This window comes from Narcine bancroftii, chromosome 14, assembly GCF_036971445.1.
Source record: "Narcine bancroftii isolate sNarBan1 chromosome 14, sNarBan1.hap1, whole genome shotgun sequence".
NCBI lineage: Eukaryota > Metazoa > Chordata > Chondrichthyes > Torpediniformes > Narcinidae > Narcine > Narcine bancroftii.
In genome coordinates this window covers 68,124,244-68,150,463 of record NC_091482.1, presented here as the reverse complement: position 1 = coordinate 68,150,463, position 26,220 = coordinate 68,124,244, and the positions used below count along the sequence as shown (strand labels likewise).

Genomic DNA, 26,220 nt, shown 5'->3' with positions numbered 1-26,220 from the left:
GAACAGGATGTGTGGGCTACAACATTAGAAATCAGAAAAACTAACCAGTAGGTTGACAAATAACTAGGGATGGATGGGAAAATAGGGGGGTGGGGGGAGGGAGTCAGAGAGGGGAAATAGAGAGAGGGGAGGGATGGAGGAAGAGAGAAATTAATTAGTAATTATACAATTGCTAAGAATTTCTTGTTCTTGACGATAAATTCTCATCCTGAGAGAGATACATTAATTAGCAACTAAGCCGTGATTAAATCCAGGCATATTTTACACAAGGGACCCCTCAAGGGGAGGGTTGTTGAAAAGACACACCAGACTTTAGTCTCTGGATCAGATTGAGGGAAGGTACTTGGTGTTTGATGGGAGTGGATAATCGAGGTACATACGAGGCCCTGAAGCGGACAGACTGACGCGAAGTCTCCTCTGAACACGAGGGAACAGCAGAGTCCGGCCAGGGTGAGTTCAGAGGAGCTGACTAAAAGTTGGAGCGTCACTGGACTGACTGGTGACGTCGAGTTACTTTACCCCCCCCACCCTTTTTTTTATATATAAAGTACAGTTATTGGGTTGAAGCAAGGATTTACTCCAAGCTCTGGGATACAAAGGAACAACTGCATTTGCCAAGGAATTTGGACCCAAAGTTTGCAGAAACTTGAAGCAGGGGAGAAAACTTCAACCTCGTGAGTAACAGGATATTGTCTGCTCGAAGATGCAATTGTGAATTAGTGCTATTTCGGTGCACGATGCTTTTTAGAGGAGCATAAATATCAAATGTATCCGATTTCATCTGAAATTTATGGAAACAAAAATTAATTGGCAATTTCCTTTTCAAGGCCTGCTGCAGATAATAGAGAGAGGAAGGGAGTTGGGCAATGAGGGCAGAGCTGAGTGGAGTTAGCGCAACATTCAGTCAGGTCCAGGGACCACCGTGTTTTGGGGGCAGATAAATTGTGATCTCGTTTTTTAATGTGTGAATTAATGGGAAAATGTTAGCTTCAAGTGAGATCCTTACAAATTCAGAAAACAGAGGGCTGCCTTTTCTAAACAAAATTACAGCCAATATGGGATTAAGACAAGACATTTTTTAAAACGTAACCTCTCTGATCAACCGAGCGTCAATTAGATTGTGTTTGAATTTCGAAATTGCCCTATACTTGTTACTGGGATAAAATTATTGTGAAGCAAACTTCAGATTATAGAGTAAAAGGGAGCACAGGAAGAAAACAAATGCCCTCATTGATCACTGGTGAGCGATGCCACTCAGAGGTTTGTGCGGAAGCGAAATCTCTGAAGTTTCTCAAATTCCCCAAAACTTTACTGGGTAAAGTTTGAAAGAAGCGAACTACTGTCTGCAGCGCCATCTCGTGGCGGCGCAGCGGCGCTGCAGCGGACCCCGCACTGAAAGATGGGGGGGGGGGGGGGTGGAAACTGATACAAGGATGTTAAAAGTAAACTTCACAATCCACCTAGAATTGGCATTTCCAAGAAAATCAACCAATTCTAGGTGCATTCAGGATCCCGGCGTTAATTGATGCACGGGTGGGTGTGTGTGTTTGTGTGTGTATGTGTGTATGTGTGTTTGTGTGTGTATGTGTGTTTGTGTGTGTATGTGTTTTTGTGTGTATGTGTGTTTTTGTGTTTGTGTGTAATGCGTGTGTTTGTGTGTAATGCGTGTGTTTGTGCGTAATGCGTGTGTTTGTGCGTAATGCGTGTGTTTGTGCGTAATGCGTGTGTTTGTGCGTAATGCGTGTGTTTGTGTGTAATGCGTGTGTTTGTGTGTAATGCGTGTGTTTGTGTGTAATGTGTGTGTTTGTGTGTAATGCGTGTGTTTGTGTGTAATGTGTGTGTGTAATGCATGTTTGTGTGTGTATGTGTTTGTGTGTGTATGTGTTTGTGTGTGTATGTGTTTGTGTGTGTATGTGTTTTGTGTGTATGTGTGTGTTTGTATTTGTGTTTGTGTGTAATGCGTGTGTTTATGTGTAATGCGTGTGTTTGTGTGTATGCGAGTGTGTTTGTATGCGTGTGTGTTTGTGTGTATGCGTGTGTGTTTGTGTATGCGTGTGTGTTTGTGTATGCGTGTGTGTAATGTGTGTATATGCGAGTGTGTGTTTGTGTAATGTGTGTATGTGTTTGTGTATGTGTGTATGTATGCGTGCATGCATGCATTTGTGCCTGTGTGTTTGTTTGTGTGTGCGTGCACGTTGTGTATGCGTACATGTGGCATGGGCGTAATTTGCTATTTTAGCTGTGTTGAAATTTGCTGCATTTTGATGTCTGCTATTTTCTCCCAATTGCTCTTGCTGCTGGGTTCCCAATCCACATCGACAAATTGAGAATCTCCCCCCAGTGCAGCATCTTTGTTGGGTTCCACAGTGCACATGCTGACAGCGCGAACAGCGACTTGCAATGAATGACATTAGTGCCTTTAATTTTGCAAAATCCCTCCAGGTATTTTCAAAGAGACGAACAAACAAAAGTTAACCGAGCCAGAATAGAGGGCAAAAGGACAGTGAACATCTGGGAATGATACCAGCAGATTAGCTCTTAATTTGAGTAGGTATGAAAATGCAAATAATACATCATGGGGACAAAAGCAAAGACCAACGAGTGCTAATAAACACCCATCGTAACGGGTGTTGGACTTGAGGTTTTCGCATTATCTGAACTGTCCATCTTGCTGAGAATTTCGGTGCGAACCGGAGACAGAGGCACCCTGTGAGGGGTGAGGGGGAGGGGGGGGGGGCGGCTCCAGAATGCAGGGCGGTGGGTTTTCCAAGCAGACCTCCCGCACGTAACGCAGACTGATGTTGTGAGGGGTGGCAGCCCTCAGAGCTGTGGGCAAGGAAGAGGTTTCGTGATGAGGTGGGGTGTCCCGGAGCCAACTCACCCACTCATCCAGTAAATCCATCCACTAGCTGCTCCATGGACGATGCTCCGCAGAAACGGCGGTGAGTTCCCAACAGGACTAGATGGTAACATTCTTGCAGTAGTGACAGTATTGCTTTCATACACAACTTTATTTCTCTTGCCTTTTATTTTCTCCAGAAATTAGACTTTATTTACAATAAATTATTTACAAAATACAACATGTGGACAGAGTTGCAAAGAAAGCTTTTGGTATAAATTAAAATATTGAGTTCCGGAGTTGGGATATTATGGGGAAGTTGTTTAAGATATTGATGAGGCCAAATTTGAAGTATTGTGTACAGTTCTGGCCACCAGACAGGAAGGATATCAGTAAGATTTGAAAGAGTGCAGAGAAGATTTACTAGGATGTTGCCGAGTCTTCAGGAGTCGAGTTACAGGGAAAGATTAAACGGGTTAGGACTTTATTCCTTGGAGTGTAGAAGAACGAGGGGAGATTTGATTGAGATTTACAAGATTTGGAGATGTATCGACAGAGTAAATGCAAGTAGGCTTTTTCCACTTAGATTGGGGGAGTTAAATATGAGAGGTCACAGGATAAAGCTGAAAGGGGAAGGTTTAAGGGGGAACATTAGGGGGAAGTTCTTCACTCAGAGGGTGGTGGGAGTGTGGAGTGAGCTTCCAGCTGATGTGGTGATCCAGGCTTCATTGTGTTTTAAGAATAAATTGGATAGATACATGGATAGGAGAGGTCTGGAGGGTTATGAAGTGGGAGCAGGTCAGTGGGACTATGGAGATGATGGTCGGCACAGACTAGAGGGGCCGAATGGCCTGTTTTCTGTGCTACGGTTTTAAAAGAGAAAACTATTCAAAGTCTTTTCACACCCATAGTGTCAGTCATATCAAAACATTCCCAACAATGTACGTTGTTGCATTTGTTTTCTAAATATCCCATTACCACCCCTGTCGTTACTTCCCCTCTGTTGTTTGAGGGACTTCCCTTTGGTCTCAGCCTCTCGATGCTGGTAGTGGAATGACTCTAGACTTGGCTGCACCAAGCCTCAGGACGTACCCCTGCAGCCTAGAATGTGCCAGTCAGCAGCGTTCCCTCACCGACATCTCCGTATCCTGAGAGACCAACAGGTTTTAGTCAGACCAAAGTGCATCTTTCACTGACCGAGTTGATGGTCTTCCAGCTGTTCTGGACGTCTAACTCTGTGGGTGTCCCCAGGAACAACCCGTAGATCAGAGAGTCTCTGACACACTGCTGGTGGTGAACTACTAAGTCCTTCTCCACATCCTCTCAGCGAATCTGCATTCAGCAAAGAGGTGTTCACTCCACCGTAGATATCTTGAGGACAATGTGCAAGGTCAATGATATTCTGGTTGTACAGGAAGATTCTGACTGCGAGGTCTCCACTCACCACCAGTCAGGCCAAGTCCTGGTGCTTGTTTCTGTGCCATATTCCGCCAGATGACTTGGACGGTCTGCTCAGGGAACCACCCCACCAGGTCCATCTAGTGTGTGCAAGACATTCTGTGCTGACCACAGCCTGATGGCCTTGTGGTCAAAGGTGAAGGACTGGAAAAACCTTTGCATGAAGGATAGGTGGTGTGGCAAATTCCAGCTGACTGGGACATTGCGTAGCAATGAGATCAGGCCCATCCTTCACAACATCTGGGACAGGTAGAGCCCCATCACATAGCAACACTTGGTGGCCTTGCCTTCTCTCTGGCCTTGTGATGGGGATTATCTGTGGCATTTGTCATAACTTGCTGATATAGACCAACCTTGGGGATGGACATAGACTGGAGAGAGTGCACGTGCTGGGTGAGGCCAAGGGATGATGGGTCCATTGAGGTTGGTATGTTCAAAGGGCAGGATCCAAGGCAACAAATGGGACCATTTCATCATGTTAAATCCAGGGCTTTTTTTTGAGCTAAGGGCTAATCAAGAATTATGGGAATTGGACAGAAACATGGAGGCACAAAATTGCTTTGGCCCTCTGTTTTCTGCCCTCATCCCTGCTCACCTTCTGCTATCTCCATCCATAGCTCCCCTCCCTGACAATCAGTTCCTTCCCACCTAGACTCACCAGTCCTTGCTCCTCCATTCCCCCTCTCCTCTTTACACTGGCTCAAGTTTATTGCCACCTGATTACAAAAGTACAACCCGACGAAACAGTGTTCTCTGGTCCTCGGTGCACAACACACAACCAGACATGACACACATAGAGACACACAATACATGTGCAGGACAAGTATTTTAGGGTGACATGGTTAGTGCAGGGGTTAGTGCTAGGCTGTTACAGCGCCAGCGATCGGGACCGGGGTTCGAATCCTGCGGTGTCTGCAAAGAATTTATATGTTCTCCCCGTGACTGTGTGGGTTTTCTCCGGGTGCTTCAGTTTCCTCCCACCATTCAAAACATAGGAGGGGGTGCATGTTAATTGGGTGTAAATTGGCGGTACGGACTCATGGGCCAAAATGACCTGTTACTGTGCTGTTTGTCTAAATTTATAAAACTTTAACATTTTTCTCTACAAAGAAACAAATAAATAATGATTGTTTTGTATAACTGAGTCCATTCCCCTCCAAGGATGCAGCTTTGACTCACTGAATCACCCCAGCAGTGTATTGTTTGCACTGGTCTCTATTAATTATGTTTTTTTACACAGCCATTTTCCCAGAACAAAGCCTGTGTAAAAAGATTGGAAAGGGATTAAGAAGAAATTTCCTTTCCGATATTTGACCTCCTTGACCTCTAGTAAATTTCTCAGAAAGTTCAAAGTTAACTGCAGGCATTCCGTGAACAATGGGCTAATGAATAGCCCGTATCGCTGACGCACGATTCATGACACACTCGATGTCGCTGCTGTAGTGCTGTACGTCCCACGTATGTCCCACATTGAAGTTGACATTGTTGCAGCGATGTTGGGATTCTAGCCTCCTTAATTACCGCACTTCTGGCATTCTGATTAAACGCGTGATGTCATACGGACATTTCCAGTTTTGGTCGTTCCTGTGTGAACAGCCACTCCCGTAAGGTAGGGAGACACTTCAGAACAGAACAATCATGTAAGTTCTATGTAAAAAAAAAAAATAATAATTGAATGGTGGAACAGACTTGAGGACAGAATGACTTCCCTTTCTCCCTTCTCCAAGGTTCCCCTCAATTGAAATTAACCTCTTCTTATTGTTTGTTCTTTCAGGGGGCGCATGTGCCACAGGCAAGGCCAGCAATCTTTGTCCCCACCCTGCCATTCTCTTGAACTGCTGCGGTCCTTTAGATGAAGGTGTTCTCACAGTTGCACAGGGAGATCACAGGTAGATCACAGCAAGGAATTTCCATCAGGGTGGAGTGTGAGGTAGAACACAAGTCTGCAGACACCGTGGTTTTTTTTTTTTTTTTTTTTTAAATTTTTTTATTTTTCACACCATAAATCACATTAGCCATGATATACACTATTTCTTTTTCACACATATACAGTGACTTTTTCTCCCCCCCCACCTTTCCTCCCAAACCACCCCCCCACCCCCCCCTCTCATCCATTTTAGGTATACAATCTAGGTTGCATTAAGCCAGTCAGACAATGTTGTCATTCAACAAAATTACACCAGAAATTCTACTGAGTCCATTCTTTTCTTTCCTTCTCCTTCCATCAACTTAGGTAATGTTTGTCCCCGGTAGGTTTTCGCTATTGTATTTAATGTAAGGCTCCTATACTTGTTCGAATATTTCAATATTATTTCTTAACCAATATGTTATTTTTTCTAATGGAATACATTTATTCATTTAAATTTGGTAGTTTCTTCCTTTTAATTTGGTTATGTATTCCATTAATATTTAAAGACATATAGTTCAGCGTAGCCCTTTTATATTTTGTTTATCTTCTCTTTCCGTTTTTCCATCATTACCTTTCCTCCTTTTCCATTTCTGTTTTCTTATTTTCAACTCTTTATAAGACAACATTCCTACAACATCTAACATTTTCCTTATTCTCCTATTTCTATCTTATTTATCCCCAATCTCCCCTTCACCTCCTGAGTTGTCCTTTATCCCTTGTCGGACAACCACATCTCCCCTCTCCATTTGGATTTGCGAATCCACTCGCAAGCGTCCACTGATTTTGCAGTGACCGCTATTTCCCCCCACCCCGCCTCCCCCAGAAAAGATTTCACTTTTCATATGTCACAAAGGTCCCTCTTTTAATTCCCTCCTTATTCTCTCTATTCCATTACCTTCCCTTATTAATTCTTGTCTATACTATCTATATTTTCCTCTAAGTACAGATACATTCACGTATGCACATTGTCTCTATTCACTCTTATACCTCTTTACCTGCATACATATCAATCGTGATCATTTTTACTCTCATTACCCGTCTTCATCCCTCAGTCTATTTTTGTCTTTACCCACATACATATCAGTCGTGATCATTTTAACTCTCATTACCCGTCTTCCTCCCTCAGTCTATTTTTGTAATTGTTCTGCAAATTTTCGTGCTTCTTCTGGATCCGAGAATAGTCTGTTTTGTTGTCCTGGAATAAATATTTTCAATACCGCTGGATGCTTTAGTATAAATTTATACCCTTTCTTCCATAAAATCGCCTTTGCTGTATTGAACTCTTTTCTCTTCTTTAGGAGTTCAAAACTTATATCTGGATAAATGAAGATTTTTTGCCCTTTATACTCCAGTGGTTTGTTGCCCTCTCTTACTTTTTCCATTGTCTTCTCCAGTACCTTTTCTCTTGTAGTATATCTTAGGAATTTTACTACAATAGATCTTGGTTTTTGTTGTGGTTGCAGACACCGTGGTTGAAGTAAAAACACAATGCTGGACAGTTTACCTGAGTGTATTTTATAGAGCAAAGATAAAAATACATCACCAAAGTTTTGGCTTCAGCCCTTCATCAAGGTGTGGAAAAATGCCTGAATAAAAGGGTAAAAGGCAGGAGCTAATAGATGGAGACGAGAGGGAGGGCACAGCAGTGAACAAGGGGAAGAGGGATGGCTGGGTAAGAGGGTGGAGAGCTAAAGGGGGGGAGGGGGAAGAGCGGAGCAGGTTAGCAGAAACCGGAAAAGTCATTGTTAATGCCATCTGGATGGAGAGAGCCCAGACGGAAAATCAGTCAGAAAGAGGTAGAAATGTGCCCTGATGGTGGAGGGGTAGCAGCTGTTCCCGAACCTGGTGATGCGAGTCTTGTGGCACCGACACCTCTTTCCTGATGGCAGCAGCGAGAACAGAGTATGTGCTGGGTGGTGTGGATCCTTGATTATTGTTGCTGCTATCCGACGCCAGCATTTCCTGTAGATATTCTCCATAATGGGGAGGGTTTTGCCTGTGATGCCTTGGGCTGTTTCCACTGCCTGTGGTAGGGCTTTACGCTCATGGTGTCCCCAGACCAGATCATGATAAAGCCAGTCAGCACATTTTCCTCCACACCTCTGTAGAAATTTGCCAGGGTTTCTGGTGTCAGGAGAAACCTCTGTAAACTCCTGAGTAGAGGTGCTGACGTGCTTTCTCCATGATGCCATTGGTGTGTTGGGTCTAGAAAAGATCCTCCAAAATAATGATTCCGAAGAACTTAAATTTGCTCACCTTCTCCACCTCTGATTTCCCCCAATGATCACTGGATTGTACACCTCTCTTTTCCTGATCAACAATCAGATCCTTAGTTTTGGTGACATTGAGTGCAAGGTTGTCATTGGTTGCACCATTCAGCCATCCTGCATGCTTTATACAACCCACCTCCATGATATCGTCAGCAAATTTGTAGATGGTGCTGTTGTTGTACTGACCCACGCAGTCATAGATGTAAAGTGAGTAGAGCAGGAGGCGAAGAACACAGATTGTGGGGAAGTTCTTACCAAACCTCACAGATTGTGGTCTGAAGGTGAGGAAATCCAGGATCCAATTACACAGTGGGGTATTGAGTCCCAGGTCTTGGAGTTTGCTGATCAGTTGTGAGGGGATAATGGTGTTAAATGCTGAACTGTGGTTGATAAAGAGCATCTTGATCTAAGCATCTTTGCTGTCCAGGTGTTCCAGGACTTTGTGTAGAGCCAGTGAGATGGTGTTCGCCGTAGACCAGTTACTACGATTTTGTGCGCCCTCTTCAGACAATTAATTGTGGGGCTCGGTGGTGTGTAGGGAATAGAGTTTGTACATTTTCCCCACTCCATTCCAGCGGGAAGGAACCTTGCAGTCAGTGTAGTAAAGTTTTAGAGGGAATCCCCATTCTCATTGGGAGCTGTGATGTATTTCAAGTTCATGGCCCTGGTATCTGCTGCCACCTGCAGTTATAGGGTAGACACAACACCTGCAGCAGCTGGAACGAGCTGACTCGTTAATTGGATGGTTCTGGACACTGGGACTGCAGATTGTCATTTGTCCAAGTGAAAAACGTTCATTTCTTGTTGGTCTAGTTTTGGGCCATTTGTTCTATTGCTGTTGAAGGAACTCCCAACCTGCGCCTCCTGTCCAGGAACCTACTGCTGGCAGGCATCAGTCACAAAGTTCACACTCTCCAATGCTAATTCAGCCTTTAGTCAAATGAGGTAAACACTCGGGTTAGTTACATGACCCTGACCTTGCCTTCCTTCCCTCTCCAACTCTCATTGCAAGTTAAAACTCAGTTCTGAGACGCTAACAGTGTATTTCTTTCTACAATCAATGATCTACTGCAGTGATTTTCAAACTGCCCCCCTAAACTCACATTCCATCTTAAGAATTCCCTACGCCATCAGTGCTCTGTGATTAGTAAGGGATTGCTTAAGGGGGTGTGTGAGTGGGAAGAACAGGTTTGAAACCCACTGTTTTAATCATTGAATTGTTATGTGCAGTTTCAGAACTCCAAAGGAAATGGGCCAAGGACAATTTTTCTCAAGCAAAATATTTCAGTAACAATTGGGTCTAGAACAGTGGTTCTCAACCTTCCCTTCCCACTCACATACCCCCTTAAGCAATCCCTTAATCCTAATCACAGAGCACTGATGGCCTAGGGATTACTGAAGGTGGAATGTGAGTTTGAAAACCACTGATCTACTGTAATACTTATTAACTGAACAAGAGGTTTATATTTTCAAAAATACTACATGTACAGTAAATATTAGCATAAAAATACTACATGCCCAGTAAATATTACCTATCATAAGTATTATGCACATGCCTGTGATACAACAAAAAACACTTGTATTTTTGTGGCAATTTCAAGCGGCAAATATTTGTGCTTCAGAGAACCGTATCAGTGAAAAATCTACACTGAACAATGAGCGTGGGTTAACAGCATCTGATCCAGGGGTCCTTACTCTCAATGCACAGATGATAGAACCGTACAATATCTGTGCTGGACACAATTAAACTAAATCTCTTCTGTCCGTATATGATCCCTCCATTCCCTGTCTGCATCTTTCCAGAAGCTTCTCAGATATTACCATCACAGCCTTTGGAAAGGCTGAGTCAGCAAGTAAGGCAGAAGACGTATAGGGAAGGATTGTACTTAGCCTTTCAGACCAATGAACTTGTGTTAAAATCAGTAGTGAAGAGTCATCATGCAAGAGGCATGCTGAACAACAACTTTCCATTCAACGTCACCAAAACCAAAGAGCTGATTGGGGAGTTCAGGAAGGGAAAACCAGAGGTGTACAATCCAGAGATTATTGGGGGAATCAGAGGGGGAGTTTTAAAATGTAAATGTAGGCACACAACACAGTAACAGGCCATTTTGGCCCACAAGTCCACACTGCCAAATTTAATCTACACCCCCGGGGTGTTTTGGACGGTGGGAGAAAACTGGACCTACCAGGGAAAATCCACGCAGACACGGGGAGAAAGTATAAACTCCTTACAGACAGCGCGGGATTTGAACCCTGGTCCCGATCGCTGGTGCTGTAAAGGCGTTGCGCTACTGCTACATTAACTGTGCCACCCAGAGAGAGCGAGTGAGGCAGTGAGCAAATTTAAATTCCTGGGAGTCACTATCTCGGAGGAAATTTCCTGGACCCAACACACTAATGGCATCATGAAGAAAGCACGTCAGCGCCTCTACTTCCTCAGGAGTTTGCAGAGGTTTGGCATGACACCAGAAACCTTGGCAAACTTTTTCAGAAATATGGTGGAAAGTGTGTTGACTGGCTGCATCACAGCCTCATGTGGGAACACCAATACCTCTGAGCAGAAAACCCTGCAAAAGGTAGTGGACACAGCCCAAGACATCATGGGCAAAACTCTCCTCACTATTGAGAAAATCTATATGGAACACTGCCGTCAGGGAGCAGCAGCAATCATCGAAGACCCACACTACTCAGCACGCGCTCTGTTCTCGCTGCTGCCATCAGGAAAGAGGTGTAGATGCTACAAGACACGCACCACCAGGTTCAGGAACAGCTGCTACCATCAGACTCCTCAACAACAAACTCAATCAGGGATACATTTAAGACTCTTACTTTTGCACTATTTATTACTAAATTTTTTTCTATATTTGTTTATATTTCTTTCTTTGTTTAAATTTTCTTGAGTACAGTGTGCACAGCCAATAAGTAGAAATTCTGTTGCATGTGATGTGGAGTTTGTACTCTTGACAATAAATCTGAACTTTGAATTTGAACTTGATACTTGAAAAATTAGAGACAGAGTAAGTTTTAAAAAGCAAAGGGAAGACCAGGGAGATAACGTTGAGAAAGGGAGTGATAAAGTATCTTTAATAATTCTACCACCAAAGTATTCTTTCTATTGTAAATGAGATTAAGGCTCTCAGCAGCACCACTTGGTGGCTAGAACTAGGCATTACAACAATGCTGAGAGGGCACTCTGGCGCCGCCACCTGGTGAATGTGAGTTCATACAACCACAGGGAAAAGTGGCTTGTCAAATTGCTCAGCCGCAGAGTCCCCGACTTCCGACTGTAATTGGGACCAACAGGTTGGTCGTAACTTGGTGACCCCAAGCTGCCGCTGGGAGCAGGGAGTTCAAAAACAAAATATGTACTTGTACAGAAGTTTTATTTTAAAAAATCAGTCGTATGTGCGGGTGGACGTCTCGTGTAGGTCGGAAGTCTAGGACTATCTGTATATTGTTTTATGAACTAGTTGAAGGAAAGTTGCATTAATAACATGGTAAAATAATCTGAAAGATCCAGCAATATTAGTTGATGCCAACCATATGAAGCTGGAGAGATTCAGGCAGCTTCCATGGAGAGAAATGGTCAGTTACGCTTTGTAGAAGGGATCCCGTACCCCGGCCTGAAATGTTCACTGCCCATTTCTATTCACGGACACGACCTGACCTGCTGAGCACTTCCTCCTCCTCACAGTTTGGGCAAGATTCCAGCACTTACAGGTTATGCAGACTTTCAGGTATCGTTCATTCCAACTACCGTATGTGCCCGTGTAATGGTCAGATTTTGTTGACCGGTTTTTAGGGTAAAATTTAGGGTTTTGACTGTTACACGCATACTACATTTGCTGCAGTAAGTGTCTGCGTCGTTTAGGCATCGGGAGTTCCGATGGGCGTGCGGGACTGGGTGGTAAGTCCATGTTCAGGGCGACAGAAGCTCGGATGGGCAGGTGGCCTGGACCAAAACTTTGCCTTCAAAGTATTTTCCAGCCAATAAAGTAAAGCACAAAACTCCCAAGTGATGTGGACCAGATAAGGAGGTGGCAGAACTGTACAACAAAGGAACAGGCCATTGGTCTGTGATGTCCGTGCAGAAAGTTTTGTGCAGCTCAACCGATTCCATTTATCTGCATTAGGTTCGTAACTTCTGTCCTGGGGATTCAAGTGCCTATTCAGATGCTTCATTGATGTGAGTTCCAGGTGCTGGGTGTGAAAAATTCCACCTCAGATCGCTGCTACCTGCTTTCCTCTCACCTTAAGCCCTTGGCCTTTTGCTGTAGGCACCCTCAACATTGTGGGGAAAATTGAAATATTTGTCAGGACACCAGGGAACCCTGCCCTTTTTTGAAAGAGTCCCAGGGATATTGGAGAGATTGGCGAGTAGGGCAGAGCTTCAGATTAATATCACAGTCAGCAGGCAGCGTCTTGGATCACGCGGAACTCCCTGAGCAATGCAAAAGGACGTCAATCGGGATTTTAGTGGTCGGGATCTGATTTGTGATTGGTGACTGGGTCGGTGGGGGGTTAGAGTGCCACCTACTCAGTTGTGCCTGGATCTTGGATGTGGGTTTCCCAAAAGGCTCCTGAACCCGCGCTTTGTGTCATTCTATCTTTTGGAGCCAGCTGTTTTCTTTCTGTTGCAGGTGGCTGAATCTCACGGGCGCATTCAGCAATGAACCTTGCTCTGTTGGTGGTGCTGCCCCTACAGTTGGCCTGCCTGGCCCTGTGTCTGCCACAGAATGGGGCCTTCTATGTTAACGGTAATGGGAACGGAGAGTGTAAGTATTGCCGCTTTGTTACTGGTAGTATAAGAGTAATGCATTAGCCGCTTTGCTAATGGTTCGATGATATACCTTTACCTCCTCTGGATGCTGTGAGACTGGCTGGGTTCCTCCAGAATTTCTGTGTTTGGACTCTAATCACATCAGCTGCAGACTTCTGTGTTTCACTTCATTGGTATGGTATGGTATGGATGGTGTCCCAGTTGTCCCAGGCTGAGCAGTTTCGATGCATCCATTGAGAGGTGCAGGAATTTGTCGGTACAGATCCACTGAGCTTTCACTGAACCGGACTGGGGGAAACCTCTATTGGCACTAGGTGGAACTTGAATTCACAACAGCTTTGGAATCCCAGGGTCCAACAAGAAACTACTGCATTTGATGTGGACGTTGTTGCGGAGAAAGAATCAACTACCGACACCAGGGGGTTGCTTCGGAAGAGTTTTATTAACAAGATATCTTGGAGAGCATGCCCAGCACCCAGCCTGAGCTTGCTCTGCCCACAGCCAGTTTTAACACTGTTTATATACAATAAATGGCAGTGCATTCCTGGATGTGGACTTCCAGTTGCGGTCAACCTGACAATAGTTTATCATGGTCAACATTGTTTCATAGAATTCCAAAGCTTATCATGTCTGCAGATAAGCAGATAAATCTCAACCTTGAGGTTCCCTGCCTCCTCTTAAGCAATATGCAACTGACTCTTGTATGTTCTTGTAAGCAACTTATGGGTGAACCCTTAATCCTTTGTGTTCAGATTTTCCTCCACATATGTACATGTATTTCTTAATATTTATGTAAAGTTTTTGTAACAAAATGTGCATGTAAGAGTAAATACGTGTAATATTTTTTGATTTCTTGTGGCTTTCAAACATCTGAAGTTTATCATATGTGGCTCTTGCATTAAGCTAGTTTGACCACCCCTAGTGTAGAGGGATAAGGGGAGGCAAATGGAAGTAGGCCATGTAGACAATATGGATGAGTTGGGTTGAAAAACTTCCTTCTGCTCTGTCAAGGACTACGCTTCTCAGCTTGGACTGGGCTTACACGAGAGATGAGTACATTTTGTTGTTTGTTTCACAGATCAGAACGGCATCAAGCTTCACATCGAGGCCCAACAAGACCATCTCTTTGCATACCGAGGCGACAACGTGACCCTGAGCTGCCGCTACCATTATGAGCCGGCGGTCAACACAACTCGGAAGGTCAGGGTGAAATGGTCCAAACTCCACATGGATTCATCCAAAGAGAGCAATGTCATCGTGGCCATTGGGCTGCGCCACCGCAGTTTCGGGGAGTTCAAGGGGCGCGTCTACCTGCAGCAGGGTGACGAGCGAGAGGTGTCGCTGGTCATCACAGATGTCCGGCTGGAGGATTATGGGAAATACAAGTGTGAAGTGATTGATGGCTTGGAAGACGAGAGCAGCATCGTGGAGCTAGAGTTACGGGGTAAATACCAGTGTTAACAGACAAGCTACAATGGCCTCATTGGCCACCATGTTGTGAGTGACCTGGGAACAGAAGCTCCTGTAGGCTCCCAACGCAACCTGCTGCAAGGACAGCATGGTCGGCGTAGCGGTTAGCACAATGCCTTTACAGCAATCGGGACTGAGGTTCAAATCTCGCGCTGTCTGTAAGGAGTTTGTAAATTCTTCCCGTGACTGCGTGGGTTTTACCCGGGGCTTCAATTTCCTCCCACCCTTCAAAATATACCGGGAGTGTAGATCAATTGGGTGTGATATGGTGGCACAGACTGTTGGGCTGAAAGGGCCTGTTACCGTGCTGTGGGTCTAAGTTTAAATTTAAACTCAGCTGGCCAAGCAGCAACGGTGGAGGGAGAGGGATGGGCGACATTTTGGTTTGAGACCCTGAACGAGGATCCATCTGTTCGTCCCTCGCTACCTGTCTCTCTGAGTTCCTCCAGCAGTTGGTTCTTTGATCCAAAGATTCCAACCTCCTGTGTCTCCCTGGAGGCACATCTCCTGATATCATTGATGTCCGATTACGCCGAGAAATCGGCTCCCTGAAGGACAATAAAAACAAGGGATTGGTCAATTGACAAGGGAGTAGTCAACAGATTTTTTTTTGTGTTGGGAAGGAAACCATGATTCCAACCTCCTACATCTCACAGGAGGCTCAACTCCTGATCTCTCTGATGGCCGATTACTCCAATCTAATAGAATGGGGGAGGGGTGGTGGGGGGTGTCTACACAGGTTTTTAAAACTCGGGGAGTAAATAGGCCATATTGGATCCTTGGATAGGACAGGAGGGAAAGAGGATGTACAGTAAAACCCCTGGTATCTGGCACCTATGGGCATTGCTAGATGCCAGATAAGTGCTTGAGATTTACTCTTACAATGTCTAACTAATTAATACACCTGTATTAAGAATAAACAGTTTAAAAGTCAAAAATACTAGACTGTACTTACACTAAACAAACTTCACTTGCAGGAATAAATAAACCGTAAAGCATTTTACTTTATTTTCAGACACATTCTTTGAAAACCTTTAACAGTCGCTGCATCTGCAGGTTCCTCCCCCTCCATGGAGCCATCCAAAGGGTGAACAATAACCTTCTAGGTAATTAATCTGCCCCCACCCCCAAGTTTACAGATAAAGCTTCTGACCGGGGTGACTCTTACTAAGCAGGGATAAGGAGACACTTTAAGAGAGTCACCCCAACATCAAGCGGCGTCAACCAGCTTTTCATCCTGGGTGACGCCATTGCTGTTTCACACAACTTTATTCAAACAGCTGCTACAAGCAAAGCCCGGCCAAGGCCCTCCCTAGGTTGGCTGAATATTTGCTCCCATCTTCATGTGTTACTTCAGAGAACATAATTTTAAACATGTACTTTTTACCTATTATTTCATTTATAGAACATAGAACACTGCAGCAAAGTATAGGCCCTTCAGCCCTTAATGTTGTGCCGAATTATATATTCCTATCAAAAGAAAAGAATCAAAACCCTTCCTGCCTTGTAACCCTCTCTTTATTTCATCTATGTGGCTGTCTAAGAGACTCTTAAATGCCCCCAATATTTCAGCCTCCGCCGCCACCCCTGGAAATTCATTCCAGGCCCCCACAACTCTCTTGTGTAAAACAAAAAAAAAACTTGCCCCTAAACTTCTCTCCCTTCACTTTGTGCAGATGTCCCCTGGTGTTTGCTATTCCTGCCCTGGGAAAAAGGCACTGGGTGTCCACCTTATCCATGCCTCTCAGAATCTTGTAGACATCTATTATTTCTCCACTCATCCTTCGCTCCCAGCTCTGCTCACCTTGCCTCATAAGTCTTATTTTCCAATCCAGGCAATATCCTGGTAAATCTCCTCTCCACCCTCTCCACAGCTTCCACATCCTTCCTATAAAGAGGTGAATATGAGGCTCTAAGTGTGGTTTCAACAGAGATTTGAGGAGTTGCAACATGACCTCTTGATTCTCAAACTCAATTCCACTATTAATGAAGCCCAGCATCCCATAGGCTTTCTTAACTATCCTATCAAGCTGTGCGGCGACCTTGAGAGATGTATGGATTTGAACCCCAAGGTCCCTCTGTTCCTCCACACTGTTAAGTATCCGACCATTAACCCTGTACTCAGCCTTCTGGTTTGACCTTCCAAAATGCATCATCTCACACTTATCTGGATTGAACTACAACTGCCACTTTTCTGTCCAACTCTGCATTCTGTCTATATCGTAAACGACAACCTTCAATGCCATCTACAACTCCTCCAACCTTCCTATCATCTGCAAACTTGTTGACCCATCTTTCTTCATCCGGTATTTTATAAGAATCACAAAGAACCAGAACCTGATCCCTTCAGTGACTTTCCTTCCACTACTTTCTACTTGCAAGCCAATTTTTTTCTGAACAAGCCTCTCATGGGAGGACCTTGTCAAATGCCATACTAAAATCCATATAGACCACATCTACTGCCCTACCCTCATCAATTTCCTTTGTTTACTCCTGAAAAAAACTTAGTAAGGCTTGTGAGGCACGACCTTCCCTTTGTAAAGCCATACTGACTATCCTTGAGTGGACTGTTCTTTTCTAAATGCTCACAAATCCTATCCTAAGAATCATCTTCAATAATTTGCACGTAAAACTAACCAGTCTATAATTCCCAGGATTCTCCCTATAAACTTTTTTAAACACGAGGACGACATTTGCCATTCTCCACTCCTCCTACACCTCTCCTGTGGCCAAGGAGGACTCAAAGATCATAGCCCTATCTCCTGCCTCCCTCAGAAACTTAGGGTACATCGCGTCTGGCCCAGGGACTTGGCAATTTTAATATTTGTAAGAAGATCCAACAGTTCCTTAATCTCATCATTGTCCAGCCATACAGGCCTGTTCTATTGTGACCTCACCCTGATCAAGGTCCTTTTCTCTTGTAAATATTGAAGCAGTATTCATTTAGGACCTCCCCAACCTCCTCCTACAGGCACATGCTGCCTCCCTTATTCTTTAGGGCCCCACCTTCATTCTCATAATCCTTCTATTCACATACACAGAGAACACCTTGCAGTTAACCTTAATCCTACTTGACAAAGCCCTCTCATGCCCCCTTCGAGCTCTCCTACGTCCTTCTTTCCTGGCTACCATATAAGCCCTTCCTGTTTCCAGCTTCCTAAATCTAATGTATGCTTCCTTCTTCCTCTTAATGATTTCCCTCACCTGTTTAGGCAACTACAGTTCCCTTTTCCATGATTCAGTGGGACAAACCCTATCCTGAATCTGGGGCAAGTAGCCCCTAAGCATCCTCCACTTTACTTCTATGTTTTCTCTCATGAAAATCCGTTCGCCATTTACTCTCTCCAGTTCCTGCTTCATCCCTTCCCCAGATGAACACTTTCTTATTTTGTTTGTTATTTATTTTAATTCCCTTGAGTGTTTTGGCCAGTTACCAGGGGTTTCACTGTATTTCTACAGCTCAAATGGCTGAATTCCGCGTGTGGACCTTGTTGAGAGATTAAACAGGGACTTGCTTACCCTTTGCCTCCAGTAATGTGGGAGGTGATCAGGACTTGCCTTCCAATATCAATTGGAGTCCTAGTTTGAAGTAAGTGGAATCAGCTAGGATTTGGGGCGGAGGGGAGGTTGGGTTGATGCTCTAGGATGTAGTGCCTTATTTATCTGATGGTCTAGTTAAGTCACAGCTTCCATTACCTGGTGGCTTTATGGAGGGTATGTGAGCCCATGCAAAGACAATGGAGGTGAAGAGCTGCAGTTCCATGATCCTCAGGTGTGCTGGGCTTTGTCTTTCAGGCGTGGTCTTCCCTTACCAGCCGCATCATGGCCGGTACCAGCTGAACTTCCACGCAGGCAAACGAGCCTGTGAGCAGCAGGATGCCATGATCGCTTCCTTCGAGCAGCTCTTCCAGGCATGGGAGGAGGGGCTGGACTGGTGTAATGCCGGCTGGCTGATGGACGGATCTGTCCAGTACCCCATCACAGCTCCCCGGGGCCCTTGCGGAGGCGAGGACAACTTGGCGGGGTTACGCAGCTACGGCCAGCGCCACAAGGACCTCCACCGATACGACGTCTTCTGCTTTGCCTCCACTCTGAAAGGTGGGGATTCTTGAGGGCCGGGGGTGGGGCGGGGGGGGAACGTGCGGTGGATCGAGCAGATCTTGTCATTGGGAGTAATGCTTTGCCATTGGGTTATATGGAGGACATTGGTGTGGGGGGGGGTGGTGAGGGGCACTGATGGGAGAGTGCAGGGCACTGGTGGAAGGCCACTGGTGGGAGGTAGTGGGGAGCCCAGGAGGAGGAGGGGGTGTGTGGTGTGGCGTGATGGTCTGAGCTGCGTTTGTGTCTGAGCGACAATAACAGAGGCTGGAGTGAAACACTGCGTGAAGTAAAAACACAAAGCTGGAGAAACTCAGCAGGTCAAACAGAGTCCTTTATAAAGAATCATAACCAATGTTACAGGCTGGAGCCCTTCATCAAGGTATGTGGGCAGGCACCCGAACTAAATGGTGGGGGGAAGGGTCGGGGGAGGAGCACAGTCCCACAGGCAGGAGGTAATAGGTGGATAAGGGAGGGAATAGGAAGGCAATGTGGAAGCGAGTCTGAGTGAATACATGGTCATAAATCTTGAGAGCAGCAGAAAGGAACAGAACTCCCTTCCCTCCCTCCCTCCCTCATCCACCTATTATCTCCTGCCTGTGGGACTGTGCTCCTTCACCCTGCCCCTCTCCCTTACCATTTTTTTTTCAGGCTCCTGTCCACATTTTTCTCATACACTGACGAAGAGCTCAAACCCAAAACGTTGGTTATGGACTTTTATCATTGCTACATAAAGTACACGGTTTAACCTGCTGAGTTTCTCCAGCGTCGTGGTTTTAATTCCAGGGGCTGCCTCTGTTCTAAGCTCATGAACTCTTGTGCTGGACTTTTTTTTCCATAACTTTATTTATTCGTTCAACAAAGTTATTACATACAATAAGAAAAATGCATGTTATGAACGATAAAGTTTTTTTCAAAATGAACCCCCCCCCCTCCCTGTAGGAGAGCCAAAGAAAGAAAAAAGAAAACTGAAATATATTTACTAAAATCTAATCAAGGTAAATCTAAATGTAAATATTCTAAATATAAAGATCACTTATTAAAAAAAAGAATAATGATCATGTAAAACATACATGATTTTTTTCCATTACCAAACAAGTTTTCATCTCATTGTGCCATCTATTAATATCAATCAATTAGCATTTTTCCATGTACTTGCTACACATTTTTTTGCAACAGATAAAGCTAAATGTACGAAACAAATCTGAAATTTATCTAATCCTAAATCTTTCAAAGGATTCAACTCACCCAACAAAAATATTGTCGGATCCAGAGATGTTTTGATCTTGTACAAATGTTCCAAAAACAATTGAATTGCTCTCCAAAAAGATTGTATATGTCACATAACCAAAAAGCATGAAAAAAAGTTCCAACCGAATTACCACATCTAAAACAAGTCTGATTCACTAAAACCATGTTTTTAAAAAACTTTTCAGGTGTTAAATACAAATGATGTAAAAAATTGTAATTAACCATTGCATAATAGACAATAGACAATAGGAGCTGGAGTAGGCAATTTGGCCCGTCGGGCCAGCACTGCCATTTTAGATCATGGCTGATCATTACCATCAGTACCCCTTTTCCAGCCTTATCCCCATAACCCTTAACTCCGTTACCCACAAGAGTCTTATCTAACTCTCTTTTGAACATAGTCAGCGAATCCGCCTCTACCACCCTCTGTGGCAGAGCATTCCACAGATTCACACTCCTCTGGGTAAAAAAATGCTTTCTCATCTCCGTCCTAAAGGGCCTACCGTGTATTCTTAAACTATGCCCTCTAGTCCTTGTCTCCCCCATCATTGGGAACAAGTAATCAGACTTCACCTTGTCTATCCCCCTGATGATTTTGTATACCTCAATCATGTCCCCCCTCATCCTTCTAAACTCCATCGGATACAAGTCCAGTTTTTCTAGCCTTGCTGCATATGTCAACCCCGCCATCCCTGGAACTAACCTTGTAAATCTGCGCTGCACACCCTCTATAGCTAGTATGTCCTTCCTCAAGTTTGGAGACCAGAACTGGACGCAATACTCCAGGTGGGGTCTCACCAGGGCCCTGTACAACTGCAGAAGGGCGTCTCTGTTCCTATACTCCAATCCCCTCTTTATGAAAGCCAACATTCCATTTGCCTTCTTCACAGCTTTCTGAACCTGCATGCTAGTCTTCAGTGACCGGTGAACAAGTACTCCCAGATCCATTTGCACTTCCCCACTCCCTAGCTTGTCTCCATTTAAATAATACTCAGCTTTCCTATTACTTCCCCCAAAATGAATAACCTCACATTTGTTCACATTGAAATTCATCTTCCATTTAGCCGCCCACTCCTCCAGCCTGTCCAAGTCCCTCTGCATTTTCCTGACATCCTCCTCACACCCCACACCACCACCCAGTTTAGTGTCATCTGCAAATTTGCTCATGTTATTTATAATCCCCTCATCCAAATCATTAACATAAATTACAAACGTTTATCAATCTTGTAACACGATCACGACAAATATCTAACCAATCACCTTCGGAAAAAGTAAAGTTGATATCTCTTTCCCAATTAATCTTAGATCTATTCCATCCCTTTTTTTCCATACTTTCCTGTAATATTTGATACATCATTGCTGGTCTTAACATAGCTTGGAATGAGATGTTGAACTCGTGGCTTCTTCCCAGAGTCACACACGGGGCTCAGAGGAGCTTGAGAAGCCACTGTCCTGTGGGAGATTATGCTTTTAGCCTCTTCAGGTTGAGAGGTCAGTACAGTAAAACCCTGGAATCCAGCACCTATGGGGATTGGTAGTTGCCAGATAAGTGTATTTTCTGGTTGCTTGAGACTTGCTCTAAAAATGCCTAACTAAAACTTGTCAGCTGCCTCATAATCCACTGATTTCTTCTCACCAGACAAGTCTAATGTATGGATTTTTTTTTGCCGATTGCTTGAGACTGTCAGTTGCTTGAATTTTGGATACCAGGGGATTTACTGTACAGGTTTACTCTTATGAGATCAGCCTAACTTGCCGAATATTGCCTCATATTCCTTGTGTCTCGCTTACAATATTAGGCAAGTTACTGAAATAAAAACAGAAAATGCCGGGAACACTCAAAAGGTCAAGTAACATCTGCAGAAGGAGAAACAGCAAACTATTTTGATCCAGAGGATCATTCCTTGTTCTGACAAAGGGATTGGATCTTAAATATTAACTGATTATCTTTCTACATGTACTCCCTGGGACACCAGACTTGAGCATTGTCAGGTTGGGCAGCTCCTGAGCTGACTGCAGCCCCTCATAAACTTCCTTGTGTCTTGCTCCAGGTGAACTTTACTTCCGACGCCACCCATTGAAGTTCAACTTTGAGGGAGCGGTGAAGGCATGCCAAGACGATGGAGCCAAGATAGCCAAGGTGGGACAGCTCTATGCCGCCTGGAAGTTCCTCAAGTTCGACCGCTGCGAGGCCGGCTGGGTAGCTGACGGCAGCGTCCGCTACCCTATCGCCTTCCCCCGGCCCAAGTGCGGCCCACCCGAGCCTGGGGTCCGTACCTTTGGATTCCCCAGCAAGGAGAGCGGGAGGTTTGGTGTCTTTTGCTTTAAGATGGACTAAAAACTCAAGGGCAGGTGCTGTGTTGATCACAGGAGGACCTTCCTTGTTGTTCATTGAGCCAATGTCATCTTTAAAGGTGAAATCATTTTATTTAAAGCAAAATTAAAAGATGACCTCCCTTGTTACTATCCCAGATATAGAACCATAGAACACTGCAGCACAGAAACAGGCCCTTCAGCCCTTTCAGTCTGTGCTGAACTATTATTCAGCCTAGACCCACTGACCTGCACCCATTCCCTACCCCTCCACATCCATGTACCTGTCCAATTTTTTCTTAAATGTTAAAATTGAGCCTGCATTCACCACCTCAGCTGGCAGCTGGTTCCACACTCCCATCACTCTCTGTGTGAAGAAATTCTCCCTAATTTTCCCTTTAAACTTTTCCCCTTTCACCCTTGTCATCTAGTTTTTAATCTCACATAAACTCAGTGGAAAAAGCATACTTGAATTTACTCTGTCGGTACCCATCATGATTTTGTATACCTCTATCAAATATCCCCTCGTTCTTAAATGCAGCACAGAAGCAGATCGTTTGGTCCACACTCCAACACCCATTTATGCTGTTCACATTTTAACTTCCTCACATTCTCCTCCATTACTCTCTCCCATCATAGATCCTACCACTCACCTATACATGGCCAATTGACCTACCAAGCTGCATATCTTTGTGACGAGGGAGGAAACTGGAGTCCACGAAGGAAACTGATGCAGTCTCAGGGAGAATGTGCAAACTCCACACTGAGAGCACCAGAAGATCTGGATTGAACGAGGCCCCCAGAGCTGTGGAGCAGTAGTCCTGTGCCATCCCTTGCTCTAATCAGAAAGACTGCTTACTGTTAGACCATAAGACACAGGAGCATAAATAGGCCATTCAGCTCATCGAGTCTGCCCCACCATTCAGTCATGAGCTGATCCATTTCCCCACAGCCTAGCCTTCTCCCCATAACCTTTCACGCCCTGGCTAAGCAAGAATCTCTCAATCTCTGCCTTAAAAACACCCAATGATTTGGCCTCCACAACCGCCTGTGGCAACACATTTTTGAGATAAAACAGTGCCTCTGGTATTTAATACTTAAGAGATTTAAAAAAAAAATATCCCAAAACATGTATTGTTCCTTTATTTAGACATACAGCACGGTAACAGGCCATTTCAGCCCACGAGTCTGTGCTGTCCAATTACACCTAACAATTCCTCGTATGTTTTGAATGGTGGGAGAAAACCGGAACCCTTGGGGAAGACCCACGCATCCACAGGGAGAACATACAGACTCCTTACAGACAACGCGGAATTTGAACCTCGGTCCCGATCGCTGGTGCTGTAACAGTGTTCTAACCACTACACCAACCGTGCCGCTCATGAACATGTCCTACACCTTATCTTGGGTCCATTATCAGAACTCATTTCCATTTCCTCCCTTTGCTTCACCAACCCTTGCCCCTTGTTCGTTCAGTCAACAATGAAGGGCCTAGAGCAATACATGCATTGATCCCAGGGAGAGTGATCAATGGGCTGAGATGTCGGCCTCAGAATTGGCAGGGAGTTGTGCCATGCAGGGCATTGAGAGTGAATGTATCAAATTAGCCCAAGAGGTTAGGATCCAAACCATGACAACCAAATTAATTTAAAATTTACAGGATTATTAGCATATAATGCGCAGCTGTGCAATTGACATGTCTCAAAAGTCAGACAAAAGAAATTAGGTCTAGGCAATGGATGTGGGTACAACAGCGGCCTGATTCGAAGACTCATTGAGAAGCTGATAAATCTTAGCAATGATATTGGTTTCCTTCTGGGAGTTAAAAGGTTAAAGGTCCCATTATTGTTACATAAGAACTACGTTTAGAATGTAACAAAAATGTAATTTAACTTTTGTCCACCGTAAGGTCGCCACTTTGTCCAGCGTCCCCCCCACAGGAATGAGGCCCCAGCAAGGAATGAACTTGCGACCCCTGGTTTACAAGACCAGTGCTCTTATCCCTGAGCTATTGGAGCCTAGTAATTCTAAATTACCCCACCACGTCAAGGGAATGCTAGATCAGACTCCAAGAACCTCCCAATCCAAAATTATTGCACCCATCAAAAGCAAATGGCCAAACAGGAATAGTGGAGAGTCTTGTTTAATGGGACGATGAAGGATCACTTCCCAATAGTTCCATGGGGCAGATTGGCACAAGAGGCTGTCTAGAGGCACATGGCGAGGAAAACTACAAACCATGCACATGTGGGCATGCATGGTGTATGGGAGACGATATGTGTCGATGTATTCATCCAGGGTCACATGTTCATTCAGTAGTCTCTGATGTTGTGGTTGTCAATCTAACACATTGTTAGTCATCTTGGACCTGGTTACATTTTCATTGATCAACCTGAGACTCCAAATCTGATGAAATTTGGGTCCAGAGTTTCCATTATAGCTACCATTGAGACAAATCCTATTCTCATCCAATCTTCATTGCAACAATAGTCCAACACTGTCCGAATCTCTGAGGTGAGGAGCAGTGACCCCATTGTTGACACCCTCATTGTCTACCTTGCTCGACCGGGACTCAAACCTGGAATGCCCTCAGCTGGGGTGACCTATCTCCTTCACGAGGCTCGAGTATCCAATATTTACTTTGTGTTCCAGGTGCTTGATAAACATGGGAGCCAAGGAGTTGTTTACATTCAATGATTTCCCAGAGATATTTGCATGATTTCACCTTTGAAGAAATGAGCCATTTGACCACCTGAGAAACGATGCTTCTTTTAACCTTTATCCAGCAATTGTAATGACTGGATATTTGGAGGGACGGCAACAAACTTGCTTACACAAAGCTTGTGAGGCTGGGGTGGGCGTGGGGTGGAGAGGGAGGGAGGAAAGTGGGGCATTAATTTTTTTTTACCACATTTTATAGATATTTAATTACATTTTATTAGTTCAAAGCAGACTAGTATAGCTCAAATCTATTTAGATGTGCGAGTCAAACACCATGTGGAGATGATGTTGAAGAGGACAATGTTATCTGATACTTCAACACGTGCTCTATCCAGCAAAGCCGAGACATGTCCAGCAGAAGAAATCCCACCTGAGATTTCAATAATCCCGTCTAGACATACTGAGACCAGTTGACAGCTATGTTGAACTGTCCAACTGGAGAGTGTGGGAGTGGCAGACAGGTATCTCAGCACAGTGTGGGAGCGAGGTGGGGGGGTGAAGGCGGAGGGGCAAAATTGTTCATGCAGAGTGAGAGACTGTCACAGCAGAGTGGGGGAGCAGGGAGAACTGTTCCAACAGAGAAAATGGGAGGGGGAACTCACAGCAGAGAATATTTGAGCAAGGTGAACTGTCCCAGCACAGTTTGGAGTAGGGTGAACTGTACCAGTAGAGAGCATGGGAGGAGGGGAGCAATCCCAGCAGAGTGTGGGTGCAGGGCAAACTGTCCTAGCCCAGCATGGAGACAGAGGGGGTCTGTCCCAGCAGAGAGTGTGGGAGCAGGGTGAACTGTCCCAGTAGAGAGTATGGGAGCAGGCTGAACTATCCCAGTAGGGAGTAGGGGAGCAGGGGTGGGGGAGGTGCTGATCTAGCAGGGAATGTGGGAGGTTCCGAGAAGTAAACAGAAATCTTGGAAGTGACGCGTCTCAGTGATAATTTGCCGAATGAGATGATTTAAAAATGCATTTATGCTCAATATTTCAATCTGCTTTGTGATATCTATTTTATTGCTGAAATGGATCTCATGGAAAATTTTAAAGTTTCATTCCTTCTAAACTGTGACAGAGATTGAGTGTTACAGCACTGCATCAAGAAATTTCCAGGATCTGAG

The 26,220-nt window shown here is 44.7% G+C and overlaps 1 protein-coding gene across 1 annotated transcript; it reads left to right on the top strand.

Annotated features, from left to right (window-relative positions):
• The first annotated feature begins 588 nt into the window (after positions 1 to 588).
• On the top strand, positions 589 to 26,220 carry LOC138749273 (hyaluronan and proteoglycan link protein 3-like). Its single transcript, XM_069910450.1, has 5 exons — positions 589 to 674; positions 13,120 to 13,254; positions 14,338 to 14,703; positions 18,525 to 18,827; positions 22,130 to 26,220. The coding sequence occupies exons 2-5, from the start codon at positions 13,149 to 13,151 to the stop codon at positions 22,414 to 22,416; spliced, it is 1,062 nt and encodes a 353-aa protein (XP_069766551.1). The 5' UTR covers positions 589 to 674; positions 13,120 to 13,148; the 3' UTR covers positions 22,417 to 26,220.